Here is a 17,070-nt window from a genome sequence, read left to right on the forward strand (position 1 = left end):
ACGTGTAAAATTGCATTATCTACATATAGCCATCATCAAGAAATGTAATAGTGTCTCATTTCATATTTCATCTAGCGGCTTTGGATTGTGATAACCTTATCACCAACTATGTGTTTTGCATTAGGAAAGTGGTTTTGCAACTGGATATTGATATTCTTATTGTTAATCCACCCCTATTTATCTTGAATATGGACTGGCACTGATATACACTGACTTTCTGGGTCCCTTCATGATGTGAAGGAACTGTCCATAATAATAGGATTTAAAAGAAAAGTGCTCCATATGAAAGACCAACCTTCTGAGCTATTATCTTTGCGACAACATCACGAGCATGGACATCTATTGTGCAGATGGTCATGATCTTCTGCCGGTCACCTTTCGAGAGTTGGCCAATGAGCATGGTAATGAGCGTGTTCAGTTGGTTCACCTGTTTTTTGTAGTACTCCTTCATGGCATTTTCATATCCTTCCTCCAGTCTGGCAAAGGAAATACCAACTTCTGTAGTCCACCAAATCTGGGTGCAACTAAGTGCTACCTGTTTCATCAAAGATAGACAGCTTTAAGTGAACCTCTCTGACGATGTTAATATAAGTTTTACAGCTGGATTTTCATTCTCTTTGTAGGCAGTGAATTGTGTGTGATGGACAAATGGTCATGGAAATGCCAAAATCCTTCATGGACAGTGTGGGGGACAAAGCGAGCATATAGCTTGGAATAGAGCTTTTGGGTAAGATCTTTTGAACTTACCTTTCCGAAGGTTCTCCCATTCAGGCTCTGGTTTGCAGCACATCTGAGACACCATGAATGGACTCCTTTAAAATATTGGCTTGGAACCATGAAAATCAGAGAGGCCTGGGCCAGGCCTATCAGTGCAATACAGCCAGTTAGATCAAGTGTGCAGGGGTCAGGATCATGAACTGAATCAATGTGCACCCTTAAACAGCACTCCTGAAAATCAGAAACTCACAGGAATGGGCCCCCGCTGTCAGCGTCACACCCCTATGAAATGTTGCTAACTCTATGAAAATCAGTCTTTCATCTTTGAATAGCATTGTATGCAAATTATTCCAAGCGATTTAGAATAAAGCAATAAATAACATAAATGTTTAATTCACTTGCTGAAGCCCAGACAAAAACTTTGAGAATAAAAATGAATTAAACTTCTGTTAAAAATGGTCTAAACTATGGTGAAGCAAGTCTTTTTTTATATTCTTTCACATGAAGCATCAGCAGATATTGCCATCCCTAATGAGAAGGTAGTAGTGAGATACTTTCTTTAACCATTGCAGCTCATGAGCTATAGGTATAGCCAAAGTGCCATTAGGTAGCATTTCTTCATCCATTAGACACCATGGTATAGATTATAATATTACTTCCTCTGTTACCTGGACAGAGTGTAAAATTTAATGGTAAAAATCTTATGCTTTCAATAGAAATCATCTGATTTCCATCAACTTAATTTACTGGAGAGATAATCTGTCAGATTCTGTTCATTGGCATGCGATTCTGTTCACCTGATTATCTCCTCTGTATTTAAACAGTGTCCAGGGAATAAAGAGAAAAGCTATTCCATGTATCAATCAATCATTGGCCCAAAGCTAAATTGTTGGTAGCTGAATAAAATATGGTATTTTAACTGAAATGCAATCTGCAGGTCAAATTGTATCAGACCCATGACTTGCTTATTCCGTCTTACCTGAGCTGGGTAATCAAAAAGCCATTGATCTCTCTGTTTCTCCTCATAGGCCACTACACCTTCAGTCATTTCATGCCTAACTGTCTCTCGCATGGAATCCAGCACCCGATTCAACCAGATCTCAACCTAGGAGTGGAAGTGAGGACATTAATAAGTATCTTACATGTTTGAGGAAATGATCGGGTAAAATGACCTAAAAAGTAAAATTTCAAAGGTAAGGGAAACAGCTGGCAAACATCCAAAAAGAACAAAAGCAGACATATGTAAAGGTCAACTGTTCCCAGAGTTCTGAGTCCCAGCAGCTTTCCTGGTTCATTTTAAGGACCATCCCACCCAGATGATTGAACAAATCGCATTTTCTACCATTGGGTGTGGGCATAGCATCTAACTAACTTAAATCACCCTTTGCACAATTTGACTTCAAGCCTCAGCTTAAACTGATCGAGGTTTTAAAACAAAATATATTCTTTCATGAGATGTAGGCACAGTTTGCTGCCCCTCCCGAACTGCCCTTGAACTGAATGGCTTTCAAGGCCATTTCAGTCAACAGTTTTGAAGCAATCACATTGGGGTAAGTCTGGAGTCACGTGTAGGCCAGATCAAGTGAGGATAACACAATTCCTTCCCCAAGAGACCTGAGTGATTGTTGACAATCAATGGTTTGGTCATCATTACTATTCCAGATTTATTAAGTGAATTTAAACTCTATTGGTTACCCTGGTAGGATTTGCCACAGCGTTAGTTTAGAACTCAGGATCATGAGTCCAGTAACATTTCTACTATGCCATCATTTCCTCATCGGTTGGAGATATGCAACAGAGGTGGTGAACAATCAATGAAAGCAAACAATGAAAAGTTAAACTACAAATAACTTGGATCATGGTGTGGGATTCACAGACAAACCAAACCAACACCCTGGAGATGAAACTACAGAACACACAGCCACATTCTGGTTAAGATAAGACATGGAAAATGTAACATTGTTTTATAAGAAACATGTAGTGGATAAGAGAGTGTAGTCAGAATGGTATCTTTAAAAATCAGTATGCTTTGGTAACATGCAGCAGCAATGTTAAGTTAGTATCGGGCATTTTTCTTCTGCCTCAGTACAAAAGCGAGATGAGACAAATGCAGGAGAAAGATGGTGCAATTCTTCAAGCATAGAAACTGTCGCTGTTACAGTACTCAATGCAATTCCAATTTTGCAGGAGTGAAACATATGGTGGGATTTATTCCAAAGACCACGTCTGCTTTCTAATTGACTGGAATGCATGCCACCAAGGTTAAAAGAATTTCAATTTCTATTTAAAGACCTGAAGTATTTGAATACCTGCACCAGGCTTTCCTACCTGCCCACTGCAGTCACACAACTCTTTGAAGTTCACATACTCGTCCTCCTTGCTGTACATCCCTAAAGCCATTTTAGTTGGCTTATCATCTGCCTCAGTCTGGAATTTCATTCTTGCCATGTTGTCAAATAATTTGGACAGGTGACGCTGAACCTGCAGATTGAACATTTCATGAGCACATGTGAAATACAGCATTGATCAGTTTTCTTAAGCAGATAATGTGAAACTCATCCTGAGCTTGATAAACCTGTTCAAGTTGTAAGCTTGCTCGCTGAGCTGGTGTGTTTGTTCTCCGCTGTTTTGTCACCATGCTGGGTAACATCATCAGCGAGCCTCCACTTGAAGCGCTGGGGTTCTGTCCCACTTTCTATTTACATGTCTTGGCTTGTTAAGGTGGCTGAAAGCGAGACAGAACACTAGTGCTTCAACAGGGGCTCACTGACGATATGACCTAGCATGGTGACAAAACGTCTGAGAACAAACCTACCAGCTCAGCAAGCAAACTTACAACCTGAGCTACAAATCTTCTCAAAAATTGACAAATCTGTGTTTGCTTCACATCTACAATTTTGGATTTCCTTCCAATTGCTACACATTGGAGTCCCATTTCTGTAGAGAATCATCTCACTTCAACTATCCCATCCCTGTTCACATCCCCTGGATATGAAAAGTCTTTTACAACTGAGAGCTCTCTCTCACTGATATTTTGGATGTCTTCAAGTATTCATGAGGAATGCAGAGAATGGGTTGAGCCAGTCTACTGATCAGTTTTCACTCACCCTTCTAGACAGGAATGTCATTTGGAAAAAGTTTTCTCTGAGAAATAATCATCAAACTCATGACAAATCAGATCTTAAAATCAAAAATACATTCCTACATTAAGAGGAACAAGTTACTGCACTCTTACAGGGCACACAAACTTGTTTATCATTCAATCGAGAATGGAAGTTGAAACTATACCTTCTCAATATCATAACATAGTTTCCACTGATGTTTTTGCAGATAACTAAAAATTATGAAGGTGTGACCGAGAAATATAGTCTCGCAGTTCAATGAGGAAACGCAACAAGGCCCCACACTCTCAAATCATACCATGATACAAAATCTGCAGAACCTTTATTCACTTCTGTTGTTCAATATTAGCTGGTTGTACACGGTGTTCATTTGGGACCAACAGACATTGGATTTAATTGTGTCAGTTTAATTCGTGTATAACAAATTGTACATTGTGAAGTGATAGGTTAACTGTACCTTTTCTCCAATAATAGTGACTGAGCATGTGCATATAGAGCACTGTCACAGTAATGTCAGATCACATGGAGTTGGGACCAGAATCTAACGGGTTACAGAGATATTGACTCTTACCTTTCATTGTCTGTAGTTCACATTTGATAAAATTTTGCTGATGGTTGCTGACATGGAGGGGGGACTACCTTCTATGAATAACACAATCATACTCTGCATCCTAGCTAGAACGAGAAAGTGCACGTACTTTGAGAGTTTCATAACCTCTGCTCAAACAAATGCAGATCACAAAGCCAGTGGCTGAGAGGAAAATCAAATAATAATAAGATTTCTGGTGAAGGTGTCAAACTTATATTTATTTCAGAATGCTAGGCAGGAACAGTAGCTGGGGTCGTTTGTGGGCCATTTCAAAGGGCCATTGTCACATCGTCTAATGCTCCAAACTACATCAATTCACCTCATAAAGGCAGAATATACACAGATTCCTTACACCAGAAGGATAAGCTGAAAATGTGTTGCTGGAAAAGCGCAGCAGGTCAGGCAGCATCCAAGGAACAGGAAATTCAACGTTTCGGGCATAAGCCCTTCATCAAGAATGAGGAAAGTAGGATAAGACCAGAAGGATAAGACCAAGATTCTGCATTGCAATTACTGTAAAGGAACTAACTATCAGTCCACCAGAGACCAATGTGGCTTTTGCCTATCAATACCATCACGTATAACTGATAATGCCAACTTCTACAAACTGCTCATTTGAATCTTGGTAGGGAAGTGCCTGACTGTCCAATGTTGGCTTTCCAATATTAATGAAGACACCACTTGGCTTTTGCAACTGGACCCCCCAGTATTGAAATTTTATAACAGAGTATTTCCCAGCCCTTTCACTGTACACAGAATTCCAACTCCAGAATCCCGGACTGTCCATTCTGATAATAAATCTTAAAATAGCCTGTTAGCATAAAAGAGACTCACTCAGATTGAAATGCAGATTCAGTGTCTGTGATAATGGGAAGAAAACTTAAGCAATAACAGGTAAGCACCATACTTGACAATCATACCATGATATAGAAAGTGAGGACTGCAGATGCTGGAGATCAGAGTCAAGAGTGTGGTGCGGGAAAAGCACAGCAGGTCAGGCAGCATCCGAGGAGCTGCAGAATTGATGTTTCGGGCATAAGCTCTTCATCAGCTCCACACTCTCGAATCATACCATGATACAAAGTCTGCAGAACCTTTATTCACTTCTGTATTCTGAAGTCTGTCAGGTAGCAGAAGATAATAAGAGAAATCATAATCTTTTTGTTTGGTGCTTTATTTGGCTCACGAAACCTGGGAACCTGTTTTAAAATTCATCTTTCATTTCCCTTATTATATGATTGCACATGTCAAACATTTCTATTCTGAGTTATTAACTTGTCAGCTTGTATCAACTCCTTTTTGGTCTGAAACAATACAAGTTTCATCATTTTTCACAGTCTGCATTATTCGATGAAACAATACACCAGGATATTTATTTGTCTCAGAGCCATGATTAATGAGATTTAATTTATCTGGCTCATCATTGTTGGGAGTATGCCAATTAACTTCAATTAACAATGCAGCTATTCCAAAACTTAATGATTAAATATTGATAAAATAATTGTAATAAATACAACATCCTTCTGATTTGTTTAAAAACATTTATTTAATCCTTTGGGTAGGGAATTAGGAACAAATAATAGGATACTACTCCGGAAAATTGTAAACTGTAAGTAAGATTTTAAGATCATCAAAATTTACATTAATTTTAAAAATCATTCTCCACCATGCCGATCCTTCCTGAAGTAAAGATGGTACCTTTAACATTTTACATCCAATTTTTCCTAAGCTCCAATCCTCCTGCAAGTACATTCCCCAGAATGCCTGCTGTCATTCCAAAATAAATGTCTGAAATGTGGGTGGTACATGAGCTTTTCTGTTTGAAGATTGACATGTTGCCACGTATCATAGAGGAATTGCCTTTATATAGTACCTTATCATTTTTCTATGAAACACCGTGAGCGTTTCATATGAAATGAATTAGTTAGAATGCAGTGATCATGATGTAGCAAATGCCTTAAAACCATGTATCATCTGAAGGCTGACACTTCAGCATTGCAGTCCCTTCATAATGCGCACACAATCTTTTCAGACATAGGAGTGTCACTAATTGACATAACCTAGTCCCTGTTACAGCCACACTAATTAAGCATACTGTTAGAAATTGATATCTGGTCATAAACTACTAACCGTATTAATTTGCATTTGAGGTAAGTTAAGGTGAAGAGCTTTTTTTTCCCCTAAATGATTTTGCCTGGAAGTCTTTGTCAGCTTAGTTAATTATTCTGAGCAGGTGAATGCATCCATGAATGTAAGGGAGAGGTGTTTGCCCAATGATGTCAACAACAAATGATTTTTAGCCTTTAGTGATGTCTGCAACTCACCAGATGAGGGTTTGTGCCATTGGACAGAATATCCAACAAATCAGCAGAGGAAATGAAATAAAACCTGGGGAATGCCAGTCTTTTAGTGTCAAGATATTCTGCCAGTGCTTTTTCACAGAGAGCCAGTCTATGCAGGGAAGAAAGAAAATGTTAACAGGGCATCAGCAAATGAAAAGTCTAACTTGTGATTCGACCTGTCTACAATTAATGCACAGTAAATCATTCCAACCTATTTGGATGAAGGTTTCCTCTTTGCAGTGAGTTTGGATGTTATTCTGACACAGGTTAGTTTATTTGTGGATATTCAACAAATATGGAGCACTTTAACCCCTGGCAATCAAGTGGTGGTACTCTCTGGCTATAGAGTTGGCCTGCTGGTGAGGCAAGAGCAGGACTCTGGTGGCAGTGACAATGAGGCAGCTATCAGTGCTGGTGGAAAGTTGGACTTTAAGTCACACTTATAAAGAAATTTGGCTTTTTTTTTCATTTCTAAGTTACTGAAATGGTGCAATTTAATCTTTTCACTGTAATTTATATCATACAATCCCTACAATAGTGGAAGCAGGCCATTCAGCCCATTGGGTCCACACTGCCCCTCCAAAGAGCAACCCAAGGAGATCCACCCATTACATTATCCCTGTACCCCCGCATTCCCCGTGGCTAATCCATCTGACTTGCACATCTCCAGACACTATGGGCAATTTCCCACATCCAATCCATCTAACCTGCATATCTTTAGACTGCGGGAGGAAACTGGGGCACCCAATGGAAACCCAAGCGCTTACAGGGAGAATTTGCAAACTCGACACAGACAGTCACCCAAGAGTGGAATCGAGGCAACTGTGCTAGCCACTGAGCCACCATGCCACATATATTAAATACACATGACAACAAATGAATCAAACATATGTCCAGAGGTTAGAGAAAGTTAGTGTGGTCTTGGATTCAGCCATATTGCACGGGAAAGTTAGCTTTCTAACATGCACAGACTTTGTCAATATCCACAGCATTGAAAACCATACTAGTTAACATCTGCTGGTCTATTTTGAAAATACCACAAACATGGTAAAGACCTCAATTTTTGCATCAAGCATAGTTGGATATCAATTAAATCAAGATTTATGCCAAGGCACACTATTTCAAGCTGTACCTGGGCATAGTTTGCAAGTTCTGGATTAGTGGTGCTGGAAGAGCACAGCAGGTCAGGCAGCATCCAAGGTGCAGCGAAATTGACGTTTCGGGCAAAAGCTGTTTGATTTCGTTGCACTTTAGATGCTGCCTGAACTGCTGTGCTCTTCCAGCACCACTGATCCAGAATCTGGTTCCCAGCATCTGCAGTCGTTGTTTTTACCCCATAGTTTGCAAGTTCCAAACTCTTCTCTTGCTGCTACATTGTGTGAACAGTTAATGTGAAGGGAGCTCCTTTAACCTCAGTGAGCACAATACCATAAGGTTTGGACAGGAACATCCCTGATACTGAGTCTAGAATGGAGCCACAAGAGGTTTTCAGCCCGAGGAATTTTGTAAGGATTGGCACAGACCAGTAGGCCCAACAAGGACTCTCTGTTAGATCAACACCACTCACTTCATATTATAACCTCAATTCGTCTTCCATTTAATCAAAAGCAATTAAAAAGTTATAGACTACCTGCTCTGGATGTCTTCAAGCTTTTCGCACAATCCTGGTTTGTTCGTGGCTTCCACTACATTTGGAGTTCGCTGAGCATCCCAAGCCAGCTCTTTAAAATCTACATCAATTCCATCAAAGCGCTTCGAATCCTAAATGGCACACCAGGTAAGAGAATATTTGTACTTATTTCAAGGTGTACTTGTTATCATATATTACCCACCAAATAATTCATAAAAAACAAAAAGAAGTTTAAAGAATCAAAAGTAGACTTTCAACTCTGAGCTTGATTTGCAATTCATTTGAATCAAGGCTGATCTACTCCAGAATTCTCTTTCGTACCTTTGATCCACGTTGACTCTTTGGGTAAGAGTTCCATATTTATGTTACTTTTTGAAGAAAAAGGTACTTGTTAGTTTCACTTCTAGGTAGTTTAGCTCTAAACTAATAATCTCCCTTAGTTTTGGATTCTTCCACTAACTATATTTTCTAATACCATTATCATTTTGAACACCTCAGTTAGATCACGATTCATAACTTCTTAAACTCAAGGGAATACAAGTCAATTTTATGAGTCTTATCCTCACAATTGAACACGTCAGCCTTTGAAGCCTTGAGGTTGTTTTATGAATCTACTTTTTATCTGACCAATGGCCAATGTATTTTACTGATTCGCAATGCCCCAAACTATATACAGTACTCCAAATGGGGTCTGGCAACAGCTCCACACAATGGAAGCACCACCCCTCTCTTGACTATTTAGCCTCCTTGAAATGAAGACCATCCTATTGGTCTTTCTGAATACTTTTCACACCTGTACAAACTAGCTTTTAGTGATTTGTATTCCTGAATATACAAACTATTTTGTTACTCTAGTTTTCTGTCTCAGCTCAGAAATGTTGAGACCTGCACTTCTAGTATCATAACTTAAAATGCAAAAATAGGTTTCAGTGAACTTGAAGATTAAATATTTAATTTGTTTCTCAGAAATGGTTTTGTACCTCAGGCAATTGTGATCGAATGTCTTCAGATCCAATGAAGATGCTTTCAAGGTGGGACCACGTGCGCTGCACCTCAAACCAAACAGAAATGACTGAGTCGGCTACAGACAACTTCTTCTGCCAGCTAGACACCTCCTCCAGAAAAAAGGCTATATACTTGGAAGTCATCAGGTTCTGCAGCTGGACTTGGTTGTCCTCCAAGGTCTCAATAAGCTCTTCATCAGATTTGAGCAATGGAACAGAAGTGCGCGAGTGGCTTTCATATTGAAATTCCATGGTGCTCCAGGTCGTGTTCAGTTCCTTCAGCACTTTCTCCATGCCCATTTCTTTCACCGCCTTGTCAACAATTCCACGGACCTCATCTTCAAAGTTGTGCAAGTTCAGTTTCAGGAGATCAGCTAGAGTTGTGCGATCATCCATTGTGAATGTCACATTTGTAGCCTGCATTAGTTGATACCAATGTCTGTCCCTAATAGCTGGGTTCTGAAGTTCAGCTACAGCCCGTAATGAAGTCAAAATGTTCTTCACTGTGTTGTCCAGCCCAGTGAAAGCATCCCATGCCCTTACCTCCTTATCCAAGGCACGAATATCTTTAGCAAATCTTTTACATTCCATTTCCATGTTTTCAACATTGATTTCCCTCCATTTTGTAGTCTTCCAGTCATTCAAACTTGAATCCACTAGAACAATCATATCCCAGAGTTCTTTCAGCAGATACACTTCCTTTCTGCACTGTTTTAGTTGTTTGTAATCTGATACGTTAACCTCAAATAAACTGGCAGATTCAATAATGCTGTGCATGGTTGCTTCCATTTGGCTGATGTGACAATGGACAACATCCAACATCTGGTAAGGCTGCATACTGTTGAACCTGATAAAGTAAGAGGGTGAATTAATGGAATAAAATGGCATACAATATGGTTTTAGAAAGCACTGCAACTTTTGTTTACGTTAATATATTGACTAAGGTTACAAGAAAGGTCATTAAAACCATAAAGGTAATCCAGCACAGCTTTCACCAGAACAATTGATAAATAAGAAACCACACTGAAAAATAAACTTGGGATATTGGGATTATTTTCACTGGACTGTTATGATTTTGAGAGGATTGAAATGGAATTACATCGCATCGACACAACCAAAATAGGTTCATTATCTATGTTGCCATTATACCCCACAGAGAGACCTCTCACACCTCTCTATATCTAATCAGTTGGTCACACCAACACTCAGAGCTACACAGCCAGAGAAGAATTGGGTGACCACCAGGAAGGTGAGTAATCATGGATAGGGAGCGAAGGAGTTTCCTGTGGTCAGTCCCCTCTGAAACTGGTAAAGCTTTTTGGATACAGTGCAGGATTATGGCCTCTCAGGGGAAAGTAGCAGCAGCCAGATCAGTGGCACCACATCGAGCTCTCTTGTACAGCGGGGAGGTTCAGAGTGTAGGTGAACAGGAGTGATGGGGGAGTCCACAGTCAGAGGCACAGAGAGCCATTTCTGTGGCTGCAAGCAAAACTTCAAGATGGTGCATTGCCTGCCTGGTGCCAGTATCAAGGAGGTCTCTGAATGAGCAGAGGATACTGTAATGGGGGAGGATGAGCAGCCAGAGGGTGTGGTCCAACTTGATACTGATGACACTGGCAGGAAGCGAGATGAGGTCCTGCAAAGGGAGTTCAGTGAGTTAGGTAGGATGTTGAAAAGCAGAACCTCGAGTGTTCTAATCTCAGAATTGCTTCCTTTGCCACATGCCAGTGAGGCTGGGAACAGGAAGACAGCACAGTTAAATACATGAGCAAAGAGCTGGCGTAGGAAGGAGGTGGTATGTGGATCATTGGGATGTCTTCTGCAGCAGATGAGACCTGTACTAGAAGGACAGGTTGCCCCTAACATACAGGGACACCAATAACCTGGCAGGGAGGTTTGTTACTGCCACTCTGGAGTGTTTAAATGATTGTGGCAATGGTATGGGGAGGAGGAGGGAGGGGAGAGAATCCAGAGGAGTAGGTCAACAAGTAAAAAATGACCAAGGAGGAGCCAGAGGCTAAGGCTAGTAAGGCTAAGAGGAAGAACAGGCAGGGATAGGTTACTGAACACAGTGAGTCAAGATTAGAGTGGTGCTGGAAAAGCACAGCAGATCGAGCAGCATCCAAGAAGCAGGAAAATTGACATTTCAGGCTGGAGCCGTTCATCAGGAATGATGTAGGATTCCTGATGAAGGGCTCCTGCCTGAAACATTAATTCTCCTGATCCTCGATTACTGCCTGACATGCTGTGCTTTTCCAGCACCACTCTAATCTTGACTCTAATCTCCAGCATCTGCAGTCCTCACTTTCGCCTACTGAACACAGTGAGACTGGCAGTCTGAGGCATGTTTGTTTTAATGCAAGGAGTATGACAGGTAAGGCAGATGAACTTAGAACATGGATGAATACAATAACTGCGATGTAGTAGCTATTACAGGGAGTTGGCTGAGAGAGGGACAAGATCAGCGCATAACATTATAGGATTTAATGTTTTAGGAGAGATAGGGAGGCAGGTAAAAGTGATGGGGGAAGCTGCATTCCCAGTAAGGGACAATATCCCACTACCTCATTCTCCACTTGGGTATCATGCAGCTTTCTGGACTCGATATTAATAGAACAGAGGAAAATACAGCACACAGAACAGGCCCTAAGGTCCATGATGTTGTGCCGAGACTTAATCCTAATGTAAAATATAGTAACTTAACCTACACACCCCTCAACTCACTGCTCTCCATGTGCATGTCCAGCAGCCACTTAAATGTCCCCAACGACTTCGCTTTCACCACCACCGCTGGTAATGCATTCCATGCATTCACAACTCTCTGCATAAGGAACCTACCTCTGATGTCTCCTTTATACCTTCCTCCTAATATCTTCAAACTATGACTTCTCGTACTAGTCATTCCTGCCCTGGGGAAAAGTCTCTGGCTATTGACTCTATCTATTCCTCTCATTACTTTGTACACCACTTCAATACCTTCAGAGCTCTCCCATGCCCTTACCCCAACCCCCACATACTAGGCCTTGTTGTCACTCAGTCTGCACTTATATACAACTAATCGTTAGCCACTCATAGTCCCCGTTAATAGTTAGTCACCCTCTTAGCCAGATGGTTATCTACTCCTTTTGTCTGTCCACTGCTCTTCTCTCACTTCAGGCTCTATCCCCATCTATTGTTTACTTCTTACACCTCCCCCCACCCTATTTGCTGCATATGAACTGGTATTTTCCTAGTTACCATCAGTTTGAAGTAGGGTCACTAGACCCGAAATGTTCACTCTGATTTCTCTCCACAGATGCTGCCAGACCAGCTGAGTTTTCCCAGCAATTTCTGCTTTCGTTGCTGATTTACAGCATCCGCAGTTCTTTCAGTTTTTCTGGAATACATCACAGCTGTACTGAGGGAGGACACCTTGGAGGACTCATGCAGTGGGGCCATATTGGTAGAGCTCAGGAATTGGGAGGCTGCATTCACTTTGATGAGATGTACTGCAGGGCTCCCAATAGCCAATAGGTAATGGAGGAACAGATATGAGGACAGGTTTTGGAAAAATTGTTGGAGTGAGTGATTTTGACTTTCCCTCTATTGACTGGGACTTGCTTAGTGCCAGGGGCTTGGATAGGGGCCAGAATTTGTCAGGTGTGTCTAGGATAGATTTTAAAATAATGTATAAATAGTCCCACTAGGGAAGAGGCTATACTAGAACTCAAAGTTTCACTTGCACATCCACCGATGTCATTTATTGTATCCGTTGCTCCCGATGCAGTCTCCTCTACACTAGGGAGACTGGACACCTCCTCGCAGAGTGCTTTAGGGAACATCTCCGGGACACCCGCACAATCAACCCCATCGCCCTGTGGCCCAATATTTCAACTCCCCCTCCCACTCTGCTGAGGACATGCAGGTCCTGGGCCTCCCCCACCACCGCTCCCTCACCACCCGATGCCTGGAGGAAGAACGCCTCATCTTCTGCTCGGAACACTTCAAACCCAGAGCATCAATGTGGGCTTCACCAGTTTCCTCATTTCCCCTCCCCCCACCTTACCCCAGTTCCATCCTTCCAGCTCAGCACTGTCCTCATGACCTATCCTACTTTCCTATCTCCCTTCCCTCCTACCCGCTCCACCCTCCCCTCATACCTATCACCTCCATCCCCACCCCCATTCACCTATTGTACTCTTTGCTACCTTGCCCCACCCTCCTCTCTGACCTATCACCTCCAACCCCACCCCCATTCACCTATTGTACTCTTTGCTACCTTCCCCACCCTCCCCTCCAACCTATTACCTCCATCCCCACCCCTATTCACCAATTGTACTCTTTGCTACCTTCCCCCACCCTTCTCTCTGACCTATCATCTCCATCCCCACCCCCATTCACCTATTATACTCTTTGCTACCTTCTCCACAGCCCCAGCCCGACACCCCTCCTCGGATGCTGCCTGACCTGCTGTGCTTTTCCAGCTCCACTCTGATCTAAACTCTGGTTTCCAGCATCTGCGGTCCTCACTTTTGCCAAGAGACTACACTAGACCCGGTACTGAGGAATGAGTCTGGCTGGGTGATCTAAGTTTCAATAGGGAAGCATTTTGGGAACACTATATAGAATTCTAGAAGTTTTACATTACTTATGGATGAGGATAAGAGTATTCCTTATGTGAAAGTAATAAGCCAAGAGAAGGCTAACAATATTAGGCAGGATCAGGGGAATGCAGACTGGGCATGGCTGTTTGAGGGTTAATCCACATCTGGCACATGGAATTTTTTTGTAAAGGCCAGGTGAAGTACATTGAATCTGTGGTGAGCTGGTACAATGGGTACAGAACTGGCTTAGTCACAGCAGAGAAAGAATAAGTATGGAAAGTGTTTTACTGAACATCAATCTGTAACCAATGATGCTCCACAGTGATCAGTACTGGGAACTCTGTTGTTTGTAGTATCTATAGTAATGATTCGGATGAGAAAAAGTGGCCTGATTAGTACGTTTGCAGACGACACAAAGATTAGGGGAGCTGTGGATAGTGAAGAGGAATGCAAGAGGGTACAGCAGGATATAGATAGGCTAGAGATTCGGGCAGAGAAATAGCAGATCGAGCTTAATCCACACAAATGCAAGTGATGTGTTCTGGAAGATTCAATGCAGGAGGGAAGTATAAAGTAAATGTTGGATCTCTCACTAGCATCAACATACAGAGGGATCTAGACATACAGGTCCACGATTCCCTGAAAGTGGCAATACAATTGTTTAAGGTGCTTGCCTTCATTGTTTGGGGCATAGTGTATAAAAATTGGCAAATCATGTTGCAGCTGTAGTGAAATTTAGTTAGGCCATTTTGGAATATTGTGTCCAGTTGTGGTTGCCACACTACCAGAAGGAGATGGAGGCTTTGGAGAGGATAGAGAAATAGTCAATCAGGGTGTTGTCTGGTTTGGAGGGTATTAGCCATGTGGAGAGATTGAACGAACTTGGTTTGTTTTTATTTGAACGTCTGAGGATGAGTGCCATCCTGACAGAAGTTTACAAAATTTTGAGAAGCATGGACAGAATGGACAGTGGGAGTCTTCTTCCCAGGGTAAAAATGTCAATTACTGGGGCCATGGGTCTCAGGTAAAAGGCCATAAATTTAAAGGAAATATGGGAGGCAGCTTTATTTATGCAGAGGGTAGCAAGTGCCTGCCAGTGTTGGTGGTGGAGTTAGATGCAATATTAATATTTTAGAGGCAGCTTAACAGATACAAGTATAGGCAGGGAACAGAGGGCTACAGACCGCATAGAGGTAAAAGGTTTTCAATTTAGAAAGGCATCATGTAAGGACACAGGCTTAGTGGGCCGAACAGCCTGTCCCTGTGCTGTTTAACCTTATCAACATGATTTTCTATTCTTTTCTCCCTCATGTGCTTATTTAGCTTCACCTCAAATGCGTCTATGCTATTTGCTCTGGTCTCTCCTTGCGGTAGTACCTGTAACATTCCCAGCAATCTTTGTCAGGTTTCTTAGAGTTTTTCCTGAATCCCCTCAGGATGTATTCTTGGCCTTCAGTTCTTGTTTCCTCCCCAAGTGGATATACTTTGTCAATGCCCCTCACATCACATACTCTCATTGTTCTAACAGTCTCTTATAGTGTTTTTCTTTTCCAAAGAAAAGCATTTCAGTTTGTTCAGCCTTTCCTGATGCTTATAATCCCTCAATTCAGGTATCTTCTTTGTGAACCTTATTTGCTCCTTATTCAATGCTCTTAAACAGCAGACCAGAATAATCTCCCATAAAATTCACAACAGCCTTATTAAGGTGTTACAGAATTTTGACTCAAGTTGGAAATTTACAATTATAAACCTTTACAAATGGATTTGAATGCATACTTTGGTTTTTATGATCTATTTGAAACCCTGATTCCTTTGATCCTGTATCCCATTCAGATTCTTAATTATGCAAAATGATGTGACTTCTTCATTCTTTCTGTCAAAATATATCATCTCACACTTAAACTACACTGACATTTGTTTATCAAATTACAAAACTGAAACACTATTGTGCCATCATTGGCGAAAGGTTGTGGTTATAATGTAACAACTTGAAACATTGAAATGTCAAAGAGTGTGGTGCTGGAAAAGCACAGCCAGTCAGGCACACCTGAGGAACATTCCTGATGAACAGCTTATGCTCGAAACATTGATTCTCCTGCTCCTCAGATGCTGCCTGACCGGCTGTGCTTTTCCAGTGCCACACTTTTTGACTCTGATCTCCAGAATCTGCAGTCCTCACTTTCTCAGAGCTTAATCATTGAACACCAATTGTGCAAGCTTATTACGGTTTTCCATATTTTGTTTCCTTAAGCAATGCTGTCGAATTAAATCACATTGCCCCATTTTACATCTGCAAATGTAGACATCTTACATCTCACTCCAAGTCTAAATCAGTACCCTGGCTTGTTTTTAAATCAGGAAGGGTCATTATCCAGCAAATGTGTCTTCTGATTGGATAATGTTGAGAGGTCAATAGTTTAAAAGTGCCACAAAGGTTGTGGGGAAAGAGCATGACGAACTTGTCTTTATGGAGAAAACTGTTGAAACATGGAATGATTTGCCACAGGGAATTGCTAAAGGAGAGACAGTTCCAGGCTTCAAGGAACTAGTGGCTCACATTTGAATCAGAGGCAAAAGCAGGGTTATGGAGAGTGAGCAGTGAATTGTGATTGCTCCAGCAACATTCAGCAGACACAATAGATTGTGTGACTTTTTAAAAAATTTTTATTGTTCTATAAAATCTTAGCTCAGTTTTAACAAATAGAAGCGCATTTGGAATTTGTCTTTTTTTTTACTTTGATAAACTGCTCTGGAAATAAAAAGCCCCCAAAAGAAACATAACTATACATTAGATTAGATTACTTACAGTGTGGAAACAGGCCCTTCGGCCCAACAAATCCACACCAACCCACTGACATGCAATCCACCTAGACCCATTCCACTACATTTACATCTTCACCTAACACTAAGGGCAATTTAGCATGGCCAATTCATCTAACCTGCATATTTTTGGAGGAAACCCACGCAGACATGGGGACAATGTGCAAACTCCACACAGAGACCCACCCGAGGCAGGAATTGAACCCAGGTCTCTGGCGCTGTGAGGCAACAGTGCTAACCACTGTGCTACCATGCCGTAGTAT

The 17,070-nt window shown here is 41.5% G+C and overlaps 1 protein-coding gene across 3 annotated transcripts in view; it reads right to left on the reverse strand.

Moving 5' to 3' along the window:
- LOC132827851 (dynein axonemal heavy chain 9-like) overlaps positions 1 to 17,070 on the reverse strand; it is a 504,454-nt gene that overhangs the window by 386,328 nt on the left and 101,056 nt on the right. For all 3 annotated transcript variants that reach the window (XM_060844602.1, XM_060844601.1, XM_060844600.1), the window contains 6 exons: positions 9,381 to 10,251; positions 8,401 to 8,531; positions 6,753 to 6,879; positions 3,046 to 3,198; positions 1,697 to 1,822; positions 296 to 535 (listed from right to left, as the gene is read on the reverse strand). In XM_060844602.1, coding sequence (XP_060700585.1) covers positions 296 to 535; positions 1,697 to 1,822; positions 3,046 to 3,198; positions 6,753 to 6,879; positions 8,401 to 8,531; positions 9,381 to 10,251 — 1,648 coding nt within the window. The remainder of the gene's footprint in view (positions 1 to 295; positions 536 to 1,696; positions 1,823 to 3,045; positions 3,199 to 6,752; positions 6,880 to 8,400; positions 8,532 to 9,380; positions 10,252 to 17,070) is intronic.

The sequence above is a fragment of the Hemiscyllium ocellatum genome, chromosome 25 (assembly GCF_020745735.1).
Source record: "Hemiscyllium ocellatum isolate sHemOce1 chromosome 25, sHemOce1.pat.X.cur, whole genome shotgun sequence".
NCBI classification, from domain to species: domain Eukaryota; kingdom Metazoa; phylum Chordata; class Chondrichthyes; order Orectolobiformes; family Hemiscylliidae; genus Hemiscyllium; species Hemiscyllium ocellatum.